Raw genomic sequence first — 23,246 nt, forward strand, 5'->3', positions numbered from 1 at the left:
CGTCTTACAGACCCATAGCTCATTGTCAAAACCAGGAAACCGACACCGCTACGGACTTCATTGGGATCTCACCAGTTTTTACATGAGCTATCGTGTGTGTGTGTGTCTGTGTGTGTCTCTGTGTATGTGTGCACGCCTAGTAGTGAGAGATTTTATCACACATAGAGATTTATAGAGCAACCACCATAGGTGACACTTCTTCAGAGATTGTCTGTCATTCCTGGAGGACGTTCCGTAAAAGGCCCCTGCCTGTTTCCGCCGCATCCTGTGCCGTTTCTTGATCTCCAAACAAATATAAACAGCCGACAGTTCTCGTGTGTTTACTGTATGGTTCCTTCACTTTCTGCATCTGCTTATGCCCACGGGTTTCTTCTCACTGGAGGTCCTCAGAGGGTTTTGTTTGGGTCGCACAGTATTGAAAACATTTTTTCAATTCGTTGCCAACGTTTAACCATTGGGAGATTTTCATGTGATAAAAACAAAACCAACAACAAACCAAACCATTTGACCTCAGAAGGAAAATCAGAACATCTGGGACCACTAGATATTTTTGCATGGCATTCAGCAGCAGCCAAATAGTGGCTGCCCCCACTCGAGAAGGCCATTGCCCGTTGTTCCGAGTCCCACCTGGCCGGCTCCCTTGCCTTGGCCCCTAGGTAGCTGAGTGTGTAATTCCTAACATAAGCAGTTTTCTCTGTTGTGGGGGGCCTTGCCCCATTTTGGGGGGCCAGCTACCCCCTCCTTAAGCCTTTACACAAGAATTTTTCCTTTAAAGAAGCATTTTTTGACCCTCCCACCCCCCAGACATTTGGTGGCATCTTCCCTCTGCAAGCTCTTTAGGGGCCGGCGGCCGGATCGTGGATTGTGTCTCTTCTGTCATCTGTCTGTGTGTCCTCAGTATGTTGCCTGGGGCCTGCATCTTGTGAGCGATTAGTGGTGGTTGGTCGTGTGAACAGAGCAGAATCACGGCGATTAGTGGCTGTGGATGTGTTGACTGCCAGTCATGTGCCAGGCCTCTGCTTGGCCTCGATCTCCATCCTCACTTGTCCTCCCCACGCCTCTTTTGTCCATCTTACCAATGAAGAAAGGGTGGCCCAGAGAGGTTAAAGAGCTCGTTTTCAGTGATAGAATGAGGTGCTGAGGAAGCTAAGAAATGACTTGAGCCATGGGCATTTTTTTTAAGGTCAGGGATTGATTGACAGCCCCCAAATGAGATGTAGAACTGCATTAGGAATTGCTAGAAAAACACAGGAATAAGGGAAAGGTCAGTGTTGAACCGTGGAGATTTTCTTGTTGATATATCAATTGCTCTGTTTGCTGCCCCAAAGAGGATAATTACGCCACTCCAGTTGAGATGGCAGATGCACTTGGCGTTGGAAGGCGGGATCTTCTTGGGCAATCCTGGGGCAGAGAAGCCCTCCTGGCAGCAGAGGAAATTGACTTGTACTTCCCTTGCCTGACACTCCCTGAGAAGCACTGATGGAAGTGTGGAAGGGGTTCGGGTGAGTCTGGGGGAGCCTGCCATCTTGCTCTTGGAGCTGGTAGTCCTGATGCCCCTGCTTAAGGGAAGTGCCATGCCGGGCCATGGGGAGACTTGGTTAGTGACTTCCATCAGAAAGGACGCGTGGGCTGGGCTTGACCGTGGGAGGCCAAGGCAGCCGGTGCCCTGGAAGCACCTGGACACTGGATCTGGCTCCACCCCTTATCCCTTTGCGTCTTGGAAGTGTTGTCTCTTCTTTTAGGAAAGGGATAAGAGGTAACCAGGCTTGCTTGGGACCTACTACATCTACTGTGTCACTGAGCTGGCAGGGGCAAGGGAGTTTATAGTCTGTAGCTCATTTAACTCCCCCGGCAACCCCCTGAGTTGTGTGACTGTATTCCTGAGCCTAGGGAGGTTCAGTTTGTTACTCAGAGTTACACAGCTGGTCATTACTGGAGCAAGGATTTGAACCCGAGCTCAAGCCCGAAGCCTCTGCTCAGGGCACCACGCCAAGCTGCCTCCTCGTTCTCATGGTGGCCTCGTCCTGATCGCCTGTGTGCAGGCGCCTGTGCCCACACCACGGAGCTGCTGCCAGCTGGAGCAGAGAGAGCACATGGCAGGTAGGAAGCTGTCCAGTTTGCCAGCTGAGAAGCCCAGCACCAGACTCCATAAGGCTCCTGTGAGAAGGGCGTGGACACTCTTGTAGGCCCCAGGGTTGACCGCTTTAGCTCTCACTTTCCTTGTCTCTAAAGCGAGAGCGACCTCGCTTGCCTGCTTTCCTCACGGGGCAGAGTGAATGCCCAGTTGACAGGTGCTTTGAAAACAACAAAGGGCTGCTGGAGCTGGCATCGGGCACGAGCTGGGGGGACTTCCTCAGAGCTACATCCTGCTTGTCTCGAACTGCAACAAGTCTCAGATGACTCTCTTCCCATGTCCCTGCTTGGGGACCTTTTCTCCCTCAGAGGTTCCTGAGGCAGAATAGTTGTGGCAATATGATTTATTTACTTCTGCTCAGTGGGACCCCAGTGCTCACTGGCTTTGGCACCCGTCTTCCCCGTGCATGGCTCCTGCTGCCCACCATGGTGACCACGTATTAGTCTGATTAGAGACTAATTTTCTAGCTCTCAAGGTGGAACTGGCACAGCTTTTCTTCTCTCCAGACGAGCGGGTTTTACATAGATGCCCCAGACCCTGGAGCATGCGGGAGGCAGAGGCAAGCTTTTGGTGCTGCCTCACGGCCTGCCGAGCCCACCATGAGGACAGGAGAGCGCCAGCTGGGGGAGCAGGTGTGCGAGGGAGATTGGGCTGCTTCACCCCCAGGTTTCTGTCAGACTTAGAGGCTTTTGAAAAAAACACATGGCCGCAAGTCGATCACTGCAGACGAGGCCCTGGTGTCTAATGCCAGCCTCTGTACCACGTCTCGGGTACGTGGCCAACTCTCTGTCTAAGGCCTGTTAAGACAAGCTGGACGCTGAGAAAGCAAACCTGATTGCTACGAGAAAGTACTGTTTTTTCCTTGGGGGCCCAAGGTTTTAATACCATGGAACATGCACAAGGATTCCTGGAAAGACAAGGAAGAGATGCACCGCTCGCTTGTTCTTTTTAGCGAGGTGGTGGTTGTCTGGGGATGGGACACGGGCACATCCAGACCCTGTCTTTCCAGCCCACTTTCCTCCTCAGAACCCTGCAGTGGCCTTTTTCTGTACTTGGGGCAAAATCTAGATTCCTGCCGTGGCCTGTTGTGTCCCTGGCCTGTCCTTTTTCCTCTCTGTCCCTGTCCCTCTCCAGCCACACTGGCTTTCAGGCACTTCCTCAGACTTGCCAAGTTCTTTCTTCCCTCAGGGACTTGAACCAGCCCTTCCATCTGCCTGTGATTTCTTCCTCCTCCACCCTCCTGTCTACCCGAAGGACTCTCGTTTAGTCATCTTTCAGTTGTCACCTTTTCTTCAGCCTTGCCGGGCCACTCCCTCCACATAATCCTGTCCTCATTCTTTCCCTTCCTAGCATTGCTCCCAGTCTGTGACGATTTCGTCCTCACATGTTTAGTATCTGTCTCCCTGCTGGTCTGAAGCTGTGTGAGAGGGACCTGGAGTCCGGGCTAGTGCCATGTGTGGCACCCAGCAGGTGCTCGGAGATAGTTGGTGAATGAATGAATGGATGAATGAATGTTTCCGGGAGGGGGCGGCAAGGACCAGGTGTGGCATTGCGAGCTGCCCAGGGCAGCAGTGGCGAGGGAGCTCAGAGAGGTCGGGGTGGAGGACTGCCGTTCTCGGAGCAGGTGGTTGAGAATTTGCTAGTGGAGGAGGGGCGGGGCTGGGAGGTGGAGACCAGCGCGTGCGCAGGAGCAAATGGCTTCCTTCCCCCACTATCGCCCTTGGTTTGGGAGCAGCAGAATGGACTTGTGGCTGGGTATGACGAAGGAGCCTAGGTTTGGGCGCTGGCCCCAGCTCAGTTCTCTGGCACGGCCTATGTGATGCGGGGCGAGCCCCAGGCATGCGCATTGGGGCTGGGGCGTCACCCCTCCACCTGCGGGCTGCTGTGCAGGTGGGAGGAGTGAGCGCCCTGCCTCGTGCCCGTGCTCATCCACAGCACCTGGTTCCTGTCTCGTGCGTTCTTGTTCCCGGCGGCCCACAGGCTTCGGGCCTGAGTGCTTAGCTGGCCTCCGACGTGCACCCTCCTCTCCTACGGGCTTCGCGGGCGGTTTGCAGTGTTGCTGCGAGGAATCACTGGGAGTACTCAGTGCAGCCCAGGATTGGTGCCAGTCAACCGGGGAGCACCCAGAGTGCAGGTTCAGGTGGAAAAGGGGAGCCTGCTGCCTGGCCGGGATCGTTACGCAGCCCCTGGCTGGGCTTCCTTGAGCTGGACGAGGTGGGTGATGGAGGTGGCGTTCCTCACACTCCCTCCCTGCTGGCTCCTGAGGACAAGCTCCCAGGCCCGCTGCAGGGCTTCGTACGTCTCAGGAAAGGGGATTCAGCGTGAAAGGGGGAGATGGCCTCGGGCTGCATTTGACCTGAGGTGCGAACCCCTGGCTGAGTCCAAGATTGACCATTTCTGCCAGGACTATCTTCAGCCTGTTTACTCCCTGGATGCTTTGCCTTCCTCCCCTCGGCTCCTGTCCGGAAAGGGAGCCGAAGAAACTTAGCTGCAAACTTGGCTGCACAAAGGGGAGGTGGCCTTGTCCTCAAGCTTCCTTTGGAGAGTTTGGTGTGGGGTGAGTCTCTCCTGGGTGGGGCATGCATGGTGGGGAGGGGGTTGGCCTTCCAGTTCCTACTGGTGCCTGGTGCTGTCCCTTCATTCTCATTTAATCCCAAAACAGCCGCAGGAGGTGAATATTGATCTCTCCGTTTTATAGGTGAGAAAGTGGGTTCAGAGAGGTTAAATCATTCGCCTGAGGTTAAACAGCTGGTAACTGATAGTGCCAGCCAGCTGTATCAAATCTAAGCCCCTCTGAGCACCAAGCTGGAGTTTTTTTGGCTGTGCCGCCTCCCAGGGAAATGAATGAATATTGAGGACCTACTATGTGTGACTGTCACACCCTATTGAGTATTTTATCTTCTTTAGTCCCCACAGCCAACCTGTGGCATAGGTAGTGCGACCCCCATTGTAACAGATGGGGACTCCAGAGTTTGGAGAGCAAGGAAACCGGTTCTGAGTGGGATTTGGGCTCGGTGCGGGGTGCGGGGGGTGGGGTGCCAGAGAGGGCTTCAGAGGCAAGAGGGTCAGTGTCATTTTTCACTTCCAGGTGGGCCTGAGAAGGATGCTGTGTGGAGGCGGTAAGACATTTAGGAATGCTTTCAGCTGCACGTCATCAAAACCAATTAAGTGACTTCAGTGCTTATAGAGGCAGATCATGCTTTATTGTGCTTCATAGTGTGGTTTTTTCTTTTTCAAATTGAAAGCAAGACCCTCTACCAGCAAAGAGATTACGACTTTCTTTATTGCAATACTTGCCTGTTTACTGTGTGGTCTGGAACTGGACCCACAACGTCTCTGAGATGTGCCTGTATTTCTCGTATAACAGGAAGTCTGGGGGTAGGTGTGGCTGTCATGGTTCAGTAGCTCATTGCCACCAAAGATTCAAGTTCTTTCTGCTCCAACCTGTGTAGTTGTCGGCTTTTATTCTAATGCTTGTCGTCTCAGGTTTGCAAGTTGGTTACTCTGTTCCGGATACTCTATCGGTTTTCAAGCAGGAAGCAAGGGAGAAGGGGTAGCACCTGCTTTTTCTTCCAGGCAAATAAAAGCCTTCACAAAAGACCACCTAACAGACTTTCCTTTACATCTCAGTGACCAGAACCTGGTCCCTTTGGCTGCAAGAAAAACTGGGAAAGCAAGTTTCTTGCTTTCCAGCCTGTAAGGCAGAAGGCAGCAAAGGAGAATGTGTCGGGGGTGGCTTTTGGCACAGCCACCCAGCAGAGTCAGTTTAGCGTAACATAGAGGTCACCTAGGCTGAACAGTGCAGGCGGTGGCTGGCGGGACCGTAAAACTAGAATACCTCAGAGTAGCTTCAGACAGTTTAGGGAATCCCAGGATGACAGGCTGCTGGGGTGAAGCAAGATCACTGAAGAGAGAGAGTCAGGTTGGATAGTGTGGGGGCCGCTCGTTCTCTTGAGCCCCACGTTGTCTGTTTCGGTTCCCCTGTGAAGAGGGGATGGGGCATCCAGTGGGCGTCTGGGAAGCGCTCGCTGCTCGGCGGGCGGTCCAGTGTGCATTCTCTCCTGGAAACACAGCCACGCCGCGGCCTTCGTTCCCAGGGCTCTGCCGGCAGAGGGTGTGCAAAGGGCCGGCAGAGCTTTGTAGGGTCCAAAGCTGTATGACTTGGCTGAAAACTGGGAGCCTATGGAGTTTATTGTTGGGTGAAACTGTCCACCTGCCGGTCACTTAGGGTCGACTTGCCAGCTCTCCCTTCACCACCCTGAGGGACTCGGGACTTGGCCTTGGAGTTCTGGGCCTCTGATGGCGAAGCGGGGCGAGAGGTGGGGGTTGAGAAGGGAGCCCCCAGCTGTTGGGCCACGGTGAGAATGCCAGGCACAAGCCATGGGCACTTCCTCAGAGCGGGAAGTCAGCTCAGAAGGCAGCAGTCCTCCTCCCTAACTTTGGAAGCTTCCTAAACACAAACAAGGAGGCGACAGAGGAAAGGAGGCGAGGAGGAAACGTGGTGTTCATGTGCCCTTGGGCTGCTGGAGTCATGAGCGGGCCTCGGTCCTGTCCCTGCCCCGTTACTAAGATCCCGCATCCGGCATCCTGCAGGGCTGGCCATGCAAGGGGCCTTCAGAGGTGGTGGGCCACGCATATCTCTCCACCGACCAGGGGAGGCTGTGAACGCTACAGCTGAGGTCCTCGGGCCACCCCAGAAGGCTTCCTGCGGGAGAGGATGTCTGAGCTAGGTTTTAAAGGTAGAATAGCAAAGTGTAAAATCCCCTAATGTTAAAGGCCACTGATTGTTCAGTTTGTGATCACATTCTTCCTCCAGTGTGGCCGGTCCTGAATGTCATCCTGTCGTTAGCTCTGGAGTCTGTTACCTGCACTGGGACAGTTGATGTGCAACTTTTCTTCCTTCTGGATGGAGGAACCCCTCCCCTCGCCCCGCATCGCCTTGTATTTATGCTTGGGGACAGCATGGTGGGCTCGGTGTCAGGAGAGCCAAGTGATTTCCATTGTTTCTTGGCCATTGTGTTGTGGGTGTCTCTTTATTGTCACTCCACCTTTCTGGACCTCACTTGCCTTGACTATAGACTTGGGGGAAGCTTCTGCTTCCCTTCCCTGCTGTCCATGACTGGGGAGGTGACCGGAGAGGTGACCGCTTAGCCAGAACGATTGCATCCTTCATTTACAGAACACCTCATGTCCTCTCTCCCCTTCAATCACCTCCACCACTTTGGAGGTGCATGGTGGGTGCCATTATGGCCATTTCAGAGGTGGGAAAACTGAGAACCAGTGAGGGCAAGTCACACACACACAGCTGCACAGGGAGACAGTAGCAGAGCTGTGACTGGAACCCAGTACATCTTGGTGATATGGAGTTTGTGTTCTGTGTAACAGACATCAAAGCGTCGTGACGTCGAGCAGGACAGCAGAGTGGTGCCACTCAGTGAGATCTTCCCGTGCCCTTTCAGTGGCTGTGTGCTTCTAATTAATTGCAGATTATGTGTGTAGGTCTATTTGAGTATTGCCTGTACATATGATACCACAGCCTGAGGGTGGAAGGAAGCTGTGCAGCTGATGTCCTAATTATTTATGGTATTTCACATGCATTTCATCTTCCTTGCCGTCAGTTAACCCCGCTACCCTGCAGTGCGTGAGGCTGATCACAGCAGGTGTTGGTGTCGCAGCCCTCAGGGCTACGGCAGACCTGCGGCTTCAGGCAGGTCAGGGTCACGCTTCTTCTGGTTGTCCAGCCGTGGGTAGAAGCAGATGACGGGAGTGCCTAACATGCCACATTTGCTTGCAGAAGCCAGAAACTAGAAAGGCTCATCTGCTACTCCTGATGAATCACAGCATCTTAGAGGTAGAAGGATTCTAGGGGACCAGCTTGTCTAACCTCCTGTTTTGTAGACGGAACATCTGAGGCCCGAAGTGGGTGTGAAACGCCTAAAGCACCTTGCCAGTTGTCGGCTGAGCCAGCCATGGACCCGGAGTCCTTATTCGTTACTCGTCCTCACCTCGCACGTCTTTGCTTATAATGTCATTTTCTCATCCTGTGTCTATCCTGCCTGGCTGGTCATGTTGGCTCCAGTGCCAGCTCCATGTAGATTCCAAGTTGCAGCATGTGAGATGTGACTCATTTGGTTGCAGGTGACAGGAGCCCGCTTAAGTAAAATGAGAGAATGTTAGTGCTCGCACAGCTCCCAGGGGCCTGGGCGCATTTAGCGGCACTGGAGTCCCAGGAGCGGGTGGGCTCTGTTGGTAGAGGTGCCGTGAGGAGAAGCTGACCTGTGGCCAAGCGGACTCTGCCTGGGACCTGCTGAGGCTCTGTCTGTTCAGTGATAATCTTGAGCACAGTGATTTTTGGGGTGAAATACAGCGCCGGCATGGAACCCTGGCCGCCTCTTTCTGAGATCTTGCTATGGGGTTGGGAAGACGGTATCACGTGGTAACTGGTTGTGGGCCTGTGTTCTGATCTTTGTGTCTCAGTTTCTTTGTCTGTCAAATGGGTTTGATACTAGCACTGCTTCATGGGGTTGTTTGGAGGGCTTGATGAGACCGTTTATGCAGAGTTTCACCCGATGTCATGTACCCTGCTAGTAGCTGGTATTAGGGAATCTGTTTAACTTCTGTTCTTCCACCTGTGAAATGGGGGGAGGGGGGGTGACACCTGGTTCCATGAAATAAGGAACACATTGGTTCCTTTCATACAGCCAGCCCAGATGATCCTTCAGAGTTGGCAGTGGGTGAAAAATTGTCACGTGTAGAGAAGCAGCTAGAACCCTGTTTCTTCTCTCTCCTTCCGCTTTTCCCTTTTGGTGTGCTCCCTAGTCACTCTGAAAACCCCACGCCTCCTGTGGGGGCGCTGTGGCCCCTTTATTGCTCTACCCCTGACGTGGACCCCTGCTCCTCATGAACACATCTGCGACCAGGCTGGGACAGTTATAAGGCTTGTCTGCACGTTGGGTACAGGTATCGGTCACCTTTCCCCCAAGGAGAAAACACCCGCAAACCCTTGCCCAGAGAAACCAGTGTCATTGTTCAGGACCAAGGACAGAGGCCTCCCCGTGAGGCTGTGCAGTCTGCTGTTGAACACGGATGTCCTTGCTTCCGAGCTGTGCAACCCCTCTGAGGCTTAGCTTGCTAATCAGTGACAGCCTGGACCTTGGGGAGTGTCAGGGGGGCTGATACAGTAATGTCTGTGAAGCTCCTCGGACAGGGCCTGGCCCACGGTAAGAGCTTTTGTGTGTTGGCTGATGCCACTGCTGCTGTGCTGAGTCAGCTCTGGCCTGGGGTCTCCAACAGCCATGCTGCCCAGCCTTGGCTGCGTCTTGAGTCAGCTGAGGAGCTTTACCCAGAAGCACTGGTGCCCAGGGCTCACCTGGTCATTCTGAGTTAGCTGGTCTGTGGTGCAGTCTGAGCATTAGAAAAGAAAAACAAAACTTTTTAGGTGGCTTGAACATGCAGCCCCGCCTGGCTGGAGAACCATTGCCCTCCTGGTGTCTGCCATCATCTCTCTGTCCCCACGAGGCCAAGGCCACCTTCGCCCACCACCTGGGTGCTCCCTTATTCTGTCTAGGCCCTGCCAGGTCCAGACCCTAGAGAGTGAGATCTGGGCAGAGAGGCTTTCTTCTCCTAGGGCCGAAGCCAAGAAAGCTGCCTCCTTCAAAGACTTCACCCCATCCACATCTGTGATCCAGCACCCGTGAAAGAGATGAGCAGGCAGAATGGGGTGGAGGTGTCTCCTTGTCTCTTGGTTTATGGATGTCTGGGATGCTGACAGCATCTGGGTGGTCTTGAGAGATCATTTTCTATGAGGGATCTACTTTCAATTTGTTTCTGCAAATCTGTGACATCGTGGGGCCAGAGAATTCTGGCTGTAGATGCTTGGAACCAGAGGGGAGGGAGGGGCGCTACCAGTGTTTTTTTTGTTTTTCTTCTTAGATGAGATTCCCATCGTATGATAGGGATTGGATTCTCATCCACAACCCCAAAGCAAGAGAATGGGTCCTCAGTTTACTCAAGGATTATAGATTCATATGACTTCAGGAGCCAGGCCAGTAAAGCCTCAGGCAGGGGTGCAGTCCCATGGAGTAGGACGTGCTATTTTGCTGGCCCCGACTGCACGACACAGGTTGTGTGTGTGTGTGTATGTGTGTGTGTGTCGGGGGGTGGTTACTAAGTCGAGTCACACCATAATGGCAATAGGATGGCTGAAGTTACTCAGCAGTGCCCGTGTGAATACCTTTGTAGCATGTGCCATCTCCATGGGTGCCTACCTACTTAGCTGTTTTGCAGGAATTATCCAACAGTATCTGGGTTACTCACCACTGTAACCCAGACACTTCGCTGGTTTCTGGTGCATGCTTCTCGCTGGGCCTTTCTCTGTAAAACACTTGTGCACGTCACTGGCGTTTCCTGCCGAGGAGAGCGAGAGTGGGGCGTGATGCTAAACCGCCCTGCTGCACCCGCAGTCGCATCCCTCGGAGGCGGGCAGCGTCTTCCACCCCGTTCCTCTCACCCCCATCCCATTCTCCAGAATGGATTTTCAGCTCTATCTGTGATGATTTGTCGTTAAATTTGAAGTGAATGTGGTAAAATAGTAATCGACCATGCTGGGAGGTGAGGACGTGGATATCTACTGTACAAATTTCTGAACTCCTCTGAGACATAGTGACTTTAAACAACTATACTTCCTCACTGGGAAACAGTTTGACGGTTCTTCAAAAAGTGAATCGAATTACCACGTGACCCCACAATTCCACTTCTAGATGTATAACCCAAAAGATTTATAACTAGGGACTCAAACAAATATGTGTACACACATATTCATGACAGTCCTAGTCACAAAAGTCAAAAGATAGAAACAGCCCAGATGTCCTTCAGTGGGTGAATAGATGAACAACCCCAGGTCTGTCCATACAATGGAATGTTATTCAGCCATAATAAGAAATGAAGTATTGATACTACGGTGTGGATTAACCTTGAAATCATTATGCTAAGTGAAAGAAGCCAGCAAGACACAAAAGGGGACATATTGTAGGATCTGTTCATGTGGAACAGCTGGAATAGGAAATTGCATAGATCACTGTTTGCCAGAGGGAGGGGTAATGTGGGAGAAACTGCTCCATGGGGAAGGGGTCGCACTGTGGAGTGGTGGGCCTTTTTTGGAACTAGATGGAGGTAGCGGCAGCACAACGTTGTGATGTACTAGATGGCGCTGAATCATTCACTCTAAAGTGGTTAACTTCATGTGTTGTAAACTTTATCTCAATACGTTATTTTTAAAAACCACAATTATAATACCCCTCCCCCACCCTTTCTCTCCTCTTGCTGGCCAAATAAGTCACTGAGTTCTATTCTCCTTGAAGTGACCTTTGAAACTTTCTATTTTTAGTTCTTCTGGCAGATACCTCTTTAAAGCTAAATGATGTGCCGATGCCTTTTTTTTCTTTTTAATTTTAGATAAGTGTGGAGACTACTGCTTGACTCCTAGATATGAAATATGTGAAAATGTCTGTCATTAAGAGACCTCCCCCCACCCTGAGTTAACTCCTGCTAACTTAATGACAGTTTCATGTGTACTGAGGTGCTGTCTTTTCTAGGCCTTTCTGGTCCCTGAGTTAATCACTTTGAGGTTCCTGGGGAACTGCCCTGGGGTGTCTAGTCATTGCCATTCCATTCTCTCCGTCTCCTGGAGGTCTCTGCTTCCATTAGCGATCTCCTCGGGCCCCTTCTGGCCCTATACTGTCTACATTCTCTGATGTGGGACAGAAAGCTGATTAAAAAAAAAAGGCTGTGCATGTGTGTGCTACTTATCTTGACATTTCCAAGCTGATTGGTGGTCGGGAACTCCAGCTTTAGGGCAGGGCCATGATTGCTTGGGCCTGCCTGCTAAGAACCTTAGTAATAGCTTTTAAAATTGGTTTGTATAAAAATGTGGATTCTGGCTTCTCTTGACAAATGAGATTTGGAGGCAGCCTAGGCCCCTCTTCCTACCATCCCGCATCCCTCTGAAGACTTCATCGCATTCACTGTCATTACCTGTGGGGCCCTGTCTGCATTTGCTTTTGAGACACTTGCCTTAAGGTTTGTACTGCAAGTCACTATAAACACTGTGTGTGTGTGTGTGTGTGTGTGTGTGTGTGTGTGTGTGTGTGAGAGAGAGAGAGAGAGAGAGAGAGAGAGAGAGAGAGAGAGATCGATCAATCACACACATGAATGAGCAAGAGAACCCAAATTACACACATGGAAACATTAATAAAGATCTAGAACTTTATCAAGATATTACAAGGTATTTTTTTCCTGTCCCTTGTGATTTTCTTATATTTCTCAGTCTGTTCCCATGCGTTTCTCAAGCTTTTTCTTTTCCTTTCCAGATTATATAGAAATAATAGTTTTAAAGCCCAGGGTGGGGGCTTGGGGTGGCAGATTTAATCAGAGTGCTGATTTTCCAAGAGGACAGAGAAAGGTTGGCAGAGTTGCTGGAGGCCTTGCACTGGGAGCTGGCGAGTGTCTTGAGGGCGTGTGCTCCGGGAGGGGATGGCTAGGCCTGGTGCTGCCAGTGTGGTTGGGGCCAGGCTTCCGAGGAGCCTGGCCGGTGTGGGTCCTTGCCCGGCCTTCTCCTGGCCGTGTGGCCTGGGGCAGGCACTTCCCTCCTCTGGGCCTGTTGCCCCATTCACGTTATGGGTGTAGTAATTCTTGCTTCTCGGAGGTGTTATCCTTGGTGAGTTTTAAATGAGGTTGTGTGTTTAAGGTGCCTTCTGCCTTCCTGGGAGTACCGAAAACAGCCGCTGGCCACTAGAGCACTGGGAACGGGTCTTGTAGCATTTTTTTCCCCCATATCATAACAAATTGCAAAGTCGAAACCCTGGGCGGGCAGGAGAGAGAAACAGAACAAACAGCTAGAATGGCCCGAGATTGATTTTAAAAGTTACGTTTGGAGCTCAATATAGTTTATCCTTTCTCCGGGAGATAAAAGGAAAGGGACTGGGTAGGCAGAAAAGATTAAAAAAAAAAAGCAGTATGTTAAGTTTGAAAAATGATGGTCTAGGTTAAGTATATATTCAGAAAATGTTTTTTCTGTGCATGTGCCCTCGCGAGCTCTCTCTTTAAATATAACTGAGTATGGGCCCAGGGGAGTGTTTGTAAAGACTCTTTTGAGGTCTTTGGAAAAAGATGTTGAATAAAGCCAAAGAATTATTACACAGATCTATGTATGTGACAGAGTGTGTGCGCACGCACGAGTCCAGATGTATGTATCGAGTCTCCTCCCTGTTTAATTTGGAAAGGGGAGCTGAAGATCAGTTTATCTTAAGATAATTTCCCCCGCTGGAGGGCCTTTAATGGCCGAAGGTGGGAAGACTCTCGTCCTTCCCTCAACGTCACTTTATACAGCACCCTCTGACGCCCATAATCATTGCGTGGTGGGTGAGGGTTACCTGTACTGCATGCCTGTGTTTATGTTTGGGTCCCTGCTCTGCTGACCTGCTTGAGATCGGGGATTCAGGTGGTCAGTGCTGAGGAGGGAGGTAAATGGTTCTGTGGGCTTGTCCAGTTTTAGATTATGGTAGTGACATAAGAATTTGTTTCCTTCCTTCCACGTGTAGCTATCTGAGACACATATTGGAAAAAAACTCAGTTTGAGCCCGAATCTCTGTCACTGAGGCAGGAGGTTGCAGCTGTGAACCCGATGGTTAGCACTCTCTGCTGGGGCCTTGAACTTACCATTAAATGCAGTTGCCATTTCTGCCCGGCCCATCCGTGCTCAGTTCCCGGAGATGAGGGCCACGTTTTCCCAGTGGGTGTCAGTCATCCTCTTGTTCATGAATTCACTTGTTCATCTGGCCCTTGACTCATTTTAGTCCCATGTACCGTGCCTGGGGCTGGGGCGAGCCCTGGGGCCCCTGTTCTCAGGGACTTGCGGGCTTGCGGATAGGGGAGCTTTGGGAGCCAGAGCCACAGATGAACAGTTCCAGCCTGGGGGCCGAGTGCTATTATGGAGGTTTACACATGCTAGGTGGGGGGCTTGGGGAAAGACGGGTCCAGTGACCTCTCCTTGGCTTGTTTGGCTTGAGGACTCGGCACCCGCTCAGGTTAGGAGCACAAGGGCAGAGTGTTGTAGGGCTCCAAGGGGCCTGGGTGCTGGCTGGGGGTACTGCGGGACCTGGGAGGCCACGCCTCTGTCCTGTCTGCTTATGTTTATGTTATGCTGCTCTTGGAGAGCTGTCTTGGCTACATTGGCGCAGCAAGGGACCAAGTCAGTCGGTGGCAAGCTTACCGAGGCTCTCTTCAGAGGTCGGGCTCCTCTGTGGCATTACCACAGCATCAGGCCACAGGGCCCTGGGGCACATGTTTGGCATGTCAGATGCCAGCCGCGTTGCTCAGCGTTTTCTCCGTACAGGGTGGGCTTGCCCAGAGGGGTTTTACTGGCTTTTCTTTTTGGTGGGCTCCTTCCCTGTGCCTGCATCTCATTTGTCCCTGGCCAGGACTCTGCATCTGGTGACAAGAGAGCCCTGGTAAACTACCCTTGGCTCTCGTTAGAATAACTTGAACTGTTTACGTTTGGATGAGCTACATCGTCCCATCCCCCTTCATCTCTAGGCAGAGACTTGGCCTATGCCAAACTTCTGGAAGATTCGGGATGATTGGCTCAGCCTCCCTAGGTCCCACCAGCTGCAGCTTCGGATGGGTGGGAACTGGAGGCCTCTGGGGGCAGAGAAGGGACATGAATGAGACAGGACAGGCCTGCTGCCTCATGCACCTGCCACAGCCAGCAGACGAAGGTGTCACAGGAGAGGTGATCCTGAGCTGAAACTTAAAGGAGGCTACAAGTTGGGGAGGCAGCCAGGCCTTCCAGGTCCTGGGAACAGAGAGAAGGGGAGCGGGTTTGATGCAGTAGGAGGCGAAGCAAGGGGAAGCCGAGGAGACAGGCCAAGGTCCGAGCCAGAGAAGCCGCTGTGGTGCGTGTGGGCTGCGGCTTCGCTGCGGCTTCAGACTGCGGCAGGGTGGAGGCAGTGGTTGAGCCCCGGATATAGATTCAGCCACCTCGGGGGACCAGAGATTCTGGAAGAACGTGATCTAGGGCAGGAGGCTGAGCAGGGACAGCCAGAGACAGAGTTGAGGGCATCTTTGAAGAGGTGGTGAGGGATATCCGGTGTCTGCAGTGGCAGCTGCTCAGCGGCTGTTCTGCATCTGTGAATGCCTGGTCCATAGGCTCTTGCTGGTGTCTCGCCTGTGGCCCTGCTGATTGGCACCAGTGTCTGGCAGGCCACATGCCTCACCACAGAGAGCCACCTTCAGCCCTAAACCCAAGAGGGCTGGTGGTGGGGGAGTGGAGGGCAACTTCTGGATGTTCTCCTAAGACGGGTTGGCAAACCTTTGGACAGGGATCAGTAACCCCTTTCTGGGAAGGGCCATATGGCAAATATTTTCGGCAGTGCAGGCCCCTTGGTCTCTGCCACAACAGCTCTGGCATTGTAGCATGGAAATAGCTATAGACAGTGTGAAAATGGATGAGTGTAGCCATAACACTGTCGCCGATCCCTGCCCCGTCCTAGGAAGTCAGCAATATTAGCATCATTTTTCCAGCCGAGGGTACTGAGAGGCAAAGAGGTGGTCATTTGCCCAGGGTCGCAGAGGTGAGACATGGAGGATCTGGGATTTGATAAGAAAACCTATTTTCTTTCTGCGCTGCCCGTTTGCTGCCTTGATGTTAGATTGGACCTTCATGTGCAGAAGCTAAAAAAAAAAAAAAAAAAAAAAATCAAAACTCATTTCCTTAATGGAGTTGTTCTTTGCTTTCATGTTAAGAAAGACTTCTGATGCTGCAAGATGTTTGTTCACATATTTATAGAGCTTTTATTGCTGCATTTCACATTATTTAAATGGTCTGAAATTTATTTTGATACATAGCAGAAGCAGAGATTTGTCTTGTTTCTTGTTCTCAAAATGATTCCTTGCCCTGGCAACATTTGTGGACAAATCCATCTTTTCCACGGTGATTTGGAATGCTGCCCTTTATCCCAGATCGACTGCTTGCGGTTAAAGTTAACATTCTCCTGTGGACTTGACTGGATTGGCTGTTCAGTTCTCTGAAGCCAAGCCAGCAACTGGTTTTGAGATGGATGGTCCTTTGCCTTTCAGTCTGAAGACGGGGAGACCCAGCTCAGCCAGGCTCTGCAGAGCTGCAGTGCAGAAGCCCTGCTCTGTCGTCACTTGTCATGTGTGCCGTGGCAGGTAATAGAGGAAGGAAATCAGTGATAGACTAAACAAATAATGGGACGCGCAGTGCTGGGGAGACCTCTGCCAGCGTGTGTCACTGGTGCTTGGAAAAATATAAAATTTATGAGATATATGGAAATCAATTCAGACGTTACACACATACTGGATTTACTGCTCAAGAAGAGTCAGCAAAGTGAATGCATTTAAAGTGAAAGAGCGTTTTTTTTTGCGGGGGGCAGGGATACTAGCTCTTGGGCCATTTCCATGAATGTTCTGTGATGGCAGCATAGAGAATGCAGAAGGGACAGTCCCACAGCCTCGTTTCCATGACGGATTTTTCCCTAGGATTCCCAGTAGAAGAATACGGCTTTTGATGTAGATGCCGATATAGGGGCGTGGTCCACGGAGCTGAAAATGCACAGTGTGGAATGGAAGGGTTCTGCCAGCACAATGGCGTGGATTGGGTCAGCGTTGGTCATCCACTATTCCTGTGGCTTCTGCGCAGTGTGACTCATGTCCCCTTCAAGGAGAGCTTGTGGCCGAGAGCTCTCATTACAGTGACTGTGGCTGTTCCTTGCCAGAAGAGCATTCTTCTGTTTTCTGGGACTATCTGGGAAGCAGTTCTTCCTCTGAGTTTTCTTTTCCCCCGCGGAATATACAGTTTTCAGTTGCAAAGTCTGAGTGGCAGTATTCGGGGTCCCCTCACGCTTTGCCTAAAAGCCCGGAACCCAGACTCTTGCTCAGTCTCCTCCAGGTGACACCTCACTCCCTGGGTCTGCTTTCCCATGTCGCCCATGGTGATAAAGGCTGTTTGACTTTTCAGAAAATTCCATTATCCAGTCTGCTGATTTAGGGCGTAGACCACTTTAAAGAATTCTTTTTATTTCCCAAGATCAAGGTACACAGGAGCTCAGTAAATCTAACTCCTGAGAAGGGCTCAACTGAAACAGTCTATACTTGGGCGGTCATTACTGCCTTTTCCCTGTCTTTCCGTCCCCACCATGAGGAGAAAGGCACTGATTCCAGTGATCGGTGACATTTGCCGAATGCTTTCTATGTGCTGGGCATTGTTCTAAGCACCTCATTTACGTAGACCTTACTGAGTCCTTGCAACGCTTGTATGAGATAGTGACTCTTAAGATCCCATTTTATAGATATGGGACTTGGTGCTCACAGAGGGTGAGTAACTTGCCCAGAGTGACCCAGGTGCAGAGTCAGGATTTAGACCTGGGTCCTGACAGATTGCTGTCTCTACATCTGAGGCCAGGTAAAGGGTCGGTGGTGCCCTGGTGTCTCCAGGAGAGGGCATGAAACAAACATCTCAGCATCAGGATCGCATTTGCAGAGGCAGGCTGCTCCCTCTGGGAGAGGCTCTGCATAGCTGAGGGACCGCTCCTGTCCTGTGCAGTCTGGGGTGCCCCATGCTGAACGCACTGGCGATGGGGGTGCCCGTGCCGTGTGCTCTGCCGAGCTCTCATCCTGCTTAGACCTTGTGCAAGCGGTTCACTAGCATAAGTCAGACGTGCGTGGGATGTGCCGCCACTGAACAGAAGCCTGGAGAGTGGAATATGGTCTCTGACTAAGAGATTTCCCTGGGGATTGGTGGGAGGGAAGGATGACTTGGCAGAGCACAGGATTTTTACGGCCGTGAAGCTATTCCGTATGATGCTCTAATGTGGGTACATGTCAGTGTACACTTGTCCAGACTCACAGAATGCCCAAACCAAGAGTGAATGCCGATGGAGAGCCTTTGGGAGACCACGATGAGACCATGATGCGCCCGCGTGTGTTCATTTGTAACAGGATGCCACTCCGGTGGGGGGCGTTGGTAATGGGGGAGGCTGTGCATGTGGCGGGGGGCAGTGGGTGGGCGGGAGATCTCTGTACTTTCCTTGCAGTTGTGCTGTGAACCTAAAACTGCTCCAAAAAATATCTTAAAAAAAAAAAAAATTCATGTCTTTCAGCCTCAGATCTCAATTATGAATATCCTATTTCTTTGCTCCCCTGTGAAGTTTGGGCCAGTTGAGAACCCCAGTGGGAGAGGAGGCCATATCAGGAAATCCAGAATTCAGACAGGCCTCAGGGTACAGAGGCAGCTTCCCAAGTGTGTGCTACAGCACACGGTGGCAGCCTCACCGCCCGCTCAGGGTTCTGGAAGACGAAGCCAGCGAGATAGCACCCTGCTGTCTTCAGTAATATATTATGTTATGCTTGATTTTTCTTTTTTTTCATGGCTATGGTGTTATGGGAATAAGTTACTGTCATTTTTTTGTTTTTGTTTTTTTTATGGATTAATCAACGTTTTCAGTTAAATTTTTTTAAACTTGAGCATTAGGATGAGTTCTAAATTATTAATGCGCCTGCTGCAGTCCAGAAGAGGCAGTGCCTGGACACAGCACTGTCCCGTCTCATCTCTCCTCTGAACCTTACAGCACCCCATGGGGGTGGGAAGCTGAGTCCTGTTCGCTCCTTGTGCTGGAAATAAAGGCTCAGAGAGGCCGAGGCAGTGGTCTAAGCCAGAGCCTCAATTACCTGGTCAAATTCAGAATGCAGAGTCATACAGACTCTTTCATCGTAGAGGTGTGTGTGAATGTGTATTATTTATTGTTCTCCATTAAGAAATCCTCTTTCAAGGACATTCCCTCCTTAGGTAAGTTGGGGGCCCGGCTCTCTCCCTGGGAAGGTATCTCGTACCCAGTAGGTGCTCAATAGATGTTTACTGTTGAATGAACAAATGTGTGAGCTCGGGGCCATCGTAACTGCAGGCAGAGCGTGGTGTGGGCAGGCCGCCCACTCTCTGTAGCTTCTCTGTGTCCCATGCCAGCTCGCTTTTCCCTGGGGCTTCGAGGCAGCAGCTCGGCCCCTTTCTGTATCTCTAGGCTGGTTAACTCTGCCATGGCCTAACCTTCCTTCCTTCTCAGTCCTGCCTGCTCCCCCATCTTCCTAATCTTATGATCTTTTCTGGAAATGCTTTTTCTACCTATGTTTTCTGATGAAAAATTTCAAACGTTGAGAAAAGTTGAGAGGGTCATGTATGGTCTGTTCTTATAACATGTGGCAGGAACTGGGCCTCCCAGTGTCCTGATGTGGCTCCATTACCTGGTAATGACCCGTGCCGTTCAGCGGCCTTTGTTGTGGACATAGCACACACGCGACATCGGTCTTCTCCCCAGCCCTCCTACCTCAGTCACCGCTGTGCGTCTTCACAGCAGCGTCAACCTGGAGCCACAGGTCTCGGTTTCCATCCTGGCTCTGGCATTTAAAGGTGTGTGTTGTGTGACTGACTTAATAACCTCCCCAGGTTTGTTCTTCATCCGTACAGTGGATCGATGTCACTGTGAGGGGCCGATCAAACAGTAGCTCTGCATCCCTGCCTGTGGGCGGTGGCAGTTATCGTGTTGCTTAGGGCTGGATGCGGGGTTTGCAGTTGGACAGGTTTATATTCAAATTCCAGCTCTGTTTTTACATTTAATTTCTTTGAGTCTGTAAAACTGATTTGAAGGTAGCTTCCTGCAGAGCCGATCCGCAGCACCAATGAGACGATGTGCATGAAACATTTAAGTGGTGGCTGCTCGAGCTGTCATCAAGTCCTTAAGGTTGGAAGCTTCCCGGGGGCAGCTTCCCTGCCACGTGCCTTCACTCTGGCAAGGTCTGAGGCTGCTGGCTTCTGCCCTTGTTGCGTGCCACCCTCACCTTTTTCATGTCACTCTGCCTTCCTCTTGTGACCCGACTCACACCTGGTCAGGGCCTTCGCATGTGCCTTTTGCTGTGTGCAGTGGTTTTCCTCCACACAGCAGCAGGCTGGCACCCTCTCTCCACCAGGCCTCTGCTCACGTGTCGTCTCCTCGGAGACGCCTTCCCAGAGCACCCGTGGGAAATGACACCACTCCCGCCATCAGTCTCACGTCGCCGTCGTTTTCCTCCTGGCACCCCTCATTACCCTGAGTGTGACGTGCGCATTTGTTTGATTGTCCCCCTCCTAGGGAGAAGGCCTCTTGTGCAGGCAGGGACTTTGGTCTGTTTTATTCACCCTTCACCTGCAGTGCCAAGGACAGTGCCTGTGTCTTTAGGTGCTCGACAAATGCGTGTTGACCCATTGGTTTTTGGTTCTTCTTGGTGATGGCGACACCAGGAGAGGGCTGCCTGAGGAACAGACCTCCTCGCGGGCACCGTAGGAGGCCCCGTTTCTGCAGTGGGGAAGCCAGGGTGACCTCTTAGTCATGTCCTCACCACACAGATGTGGCTGCTCTGGACTGGAAAAGACAGTGGAGGGTCTGTTTTTTTGTCCTACCTCATCTGAACAGAGGAGCCTCTCCTGGAGGTTGGGGAGGAGCCCCCATAATTCATTTCCTTTCTTCCCCGTGAGACCCGGGCTGTGGGCTTCCATTTCCTCCACTGCTGTCTGAGGACCGCGTTGGTCTCATCACCCCATTTCTTCCCCAGGGTCTCTGACGAGCCTTTCTCCCTGCGTCCGAGTGTAAGGGGCAGAGACCCACGTGTTTATCTGTCTTCTTCCTCCTCCGTTTCCTCTTCTTTGCAGTAATTTATAGCCTATTAGAATGGGACGGTGGCACGTGTTTGTTAGGTGTGTGTAAAAGATTAATTGAGATAGTTAGTGCCTGTAAGGGCTTTGAACAGAGCTTGACAAGTGTAAGCATTCAAATATTAGCTAAAAGGAAGAAACCAACAGACCATCCTTCCTTCCGAAAGAGGATCTGAAGCAGCATATTAAAACAGATAAAAAAAATAAGTAAATAAAGCGAGGCCAGTTATAGGTAAATTGGCACAGGTGGAGAGACTGGTTGGAGATCCCAGGTGAGGTTAGGGCACGTCACGGTGGCCACATGGCCACGTACGATCACTAGATGTGCAATTTTGGCCGTGAACCTCCTAGCAGCCAATCCCAAGAGGGAAATATTGTTCATAGAGTTTTTTGGGGCAGGGTGAACAACCCAAAGCAAAATTGGCTCTCCAGGAGAAACTCAGAAGTTCAGGTCCTGAGATCTGAGTGATATGGTAAACAGTGTTCTTAATATATGGTGGACAGTGACAACGGTTGTTTGACGTAGTAGGAAACTTGGGTAGTTGCCTAATTTAAAGGTGTGGTTTCCTATCAATGAATGCTTTTCTACACAAAAGGTATATGGAAGAGTAGCTCCTGTAAGTAGCTGTGGACTTACAGGAGAGGGGACCCCTCCCCACTTACAGTGTCGCCTGTATGCTAACTATGGAAGTCGATGAAGGAAAACCAGATAGCTTCCTAAACCTGAGTAAGCATTTCTGTGTCAATGTGGACCCAAGTGTCACTCGATCTGCTTCCGTCTGATTTGTTGATAAATAGCTATAACTGGGAATTTGTCATTGTTCAAAACAGTTGTTGTCCAGTAGCAGAGACTTAGAAAAACACTTAGAAATTGCAAGCCCTTTTCCAGAGTGGCTGAGTGTGTTCACCAAGGAAACACCTCTGCATTTGTTCCCATCTGCCCCACCTTTCCATTTTGTGTGATCGTGTGAGCCCATTGGATAACGGAGACCGTGTAGGGATTATTTTTGAAAGGGAAAGGGAAGTTGTCTAGACAAGTCACCCAAAATAGTGCATAATTGAGATCGGTGAGAGCACGGTGTAACAGGCGAGACCGACCCGCTGATTAATTTTGACTTCGCTTTCTTCCCTTAGATGAACTGCGACAAGCGATCGTGGCCATGATGAATAGGAAAGAGGAGCTGGAGGAAGAGAACAGGTACCGAGATCTTCAGGCTCGAGGCAGAGGTTCTGCCTTCGTCATTCTGCCTCTGAGATGGAAAAAATATCACAGATGGAGGAAATTTTGCTTTGTCGGCAAAATTGCAGCCAATGGTTTCTTGCTTTTTGCCTGGAAAGTACAACTTTAGTGTATGTGTGTTGTAGCCTGAGTGTTAGCAAGGGATGAAAACCTTACAATCGCAGTACCAACTTAGAATGAACTAAAAATTTTTAAACAGCTTTTATTAAGATATTATTCACATACCATACAATTCACCCATTTAAACTATACAATTCTGTGGCATTTTGTATATTCGCAGCTATGTGCAGTCATCACCATGGTTTTAAAACATTTTCATCGTGTAGGAAGAAACCCCATCCATCCCCTTTAGTATCACCCTCCGACCCGGTAAAGTGGGGTCGCTTTGGAGTAACTTTTAATTAAGAGCCTTCCAGCCATGTTCCAGGCACCTGAACACTTGTCTTAGAGTTTTCTCAAATAAGGGATGCTTGGGGCAAGATAGTATTTGAATTCTTTGGACTTCCTTAACAGCTCAGTTGTGGACATCGAGAGGACAAAGCATTTTATCTTTTATTCCCTGTTGAAACCCAAGCCGGATACTAGGCAGGGGTCAGCTGTGTCGCTGCCATCTGGCTACCTGAACAGGGGCCTTTCAACTGCCAGGACCTTGTCTAGTCTTGGCTACAGGGTGGTCAGCGGAGGGATTTGCCTGTAGGTATCTGCTGAGCTTTAGTGAACATGATTAGGCTGCTTCCCTGGGGGTTAGGGGTGGTATGTTGTGTACCTGTGTGTGTGTGTGTGAGTGTATGTGAGTGTGTGTTTACTTAGAGGGGGAATTAAGCATCCATGATGACATGGAATCATGATCCTCCTTTTTAAACCTTATTTTGGGCCCTCCTTGACAAGCTTCTCCCTCATCCTTTACAGAAACATCTAAAAGCAAACAAACATGATTTCTAAAATAAGAGAATTTTTAAAAACAGAATCTTTAGACAGTACAGTTTTCCAACTAATACTTTCAACAAGGGGCATATAGACACTGCAGAGGTCCTTTTCCTCGCTGTAGCGGGAGCTAGTGTTTTGGAAGAAGTCATGGGTTTTGTCTTACCTTGTGAGGAGCAGTAGTCACTGTCAAT

At 50.8% G+C, this 23,246-nt stretch overlaps 1 protein-coding gene across 3 annotated transcripts in view; it reads left to right on the forward strand.

Moving 5' to 3' along the window:
* Window positions 1-23,246, forward strand: part of SNX29 (sorting nexin 29) — a 283,033-nt gene that overhangs the window by 100,075 nt on the left and 159,712 nt on the right. For all 3 annotated transcript variants that reach the window (XM_023529637.1, XM_023529638.1, XM_023529636.1), the window contains exon 10: window positions 22,023-22,086. In XM_023529637.1, the coding sequence (XP_023385405.1) occupies window positions 22,023-22,086 (64 nt within the window). The remainder of the gene's footprint in view (window positions 1-22,022; window positions 22,087-23,246) is intronic.

Source organism: Pteropus vampyrus, unplaced genomic scaffold (assembly GCF_000151845.1).
Source record: "Pteropus vampyrus isolate Shadow unplaced genomic scaffold, Pvam_2.0 Scaffold40, whole genome shotgun sequence".
Classification (NCBI taxonomy): Eukaryota; Metazoa; Chordata; class Mammalia; order Chiroptera; family Pteropodidae; genus Pteropus; species Pteropus vampyrus.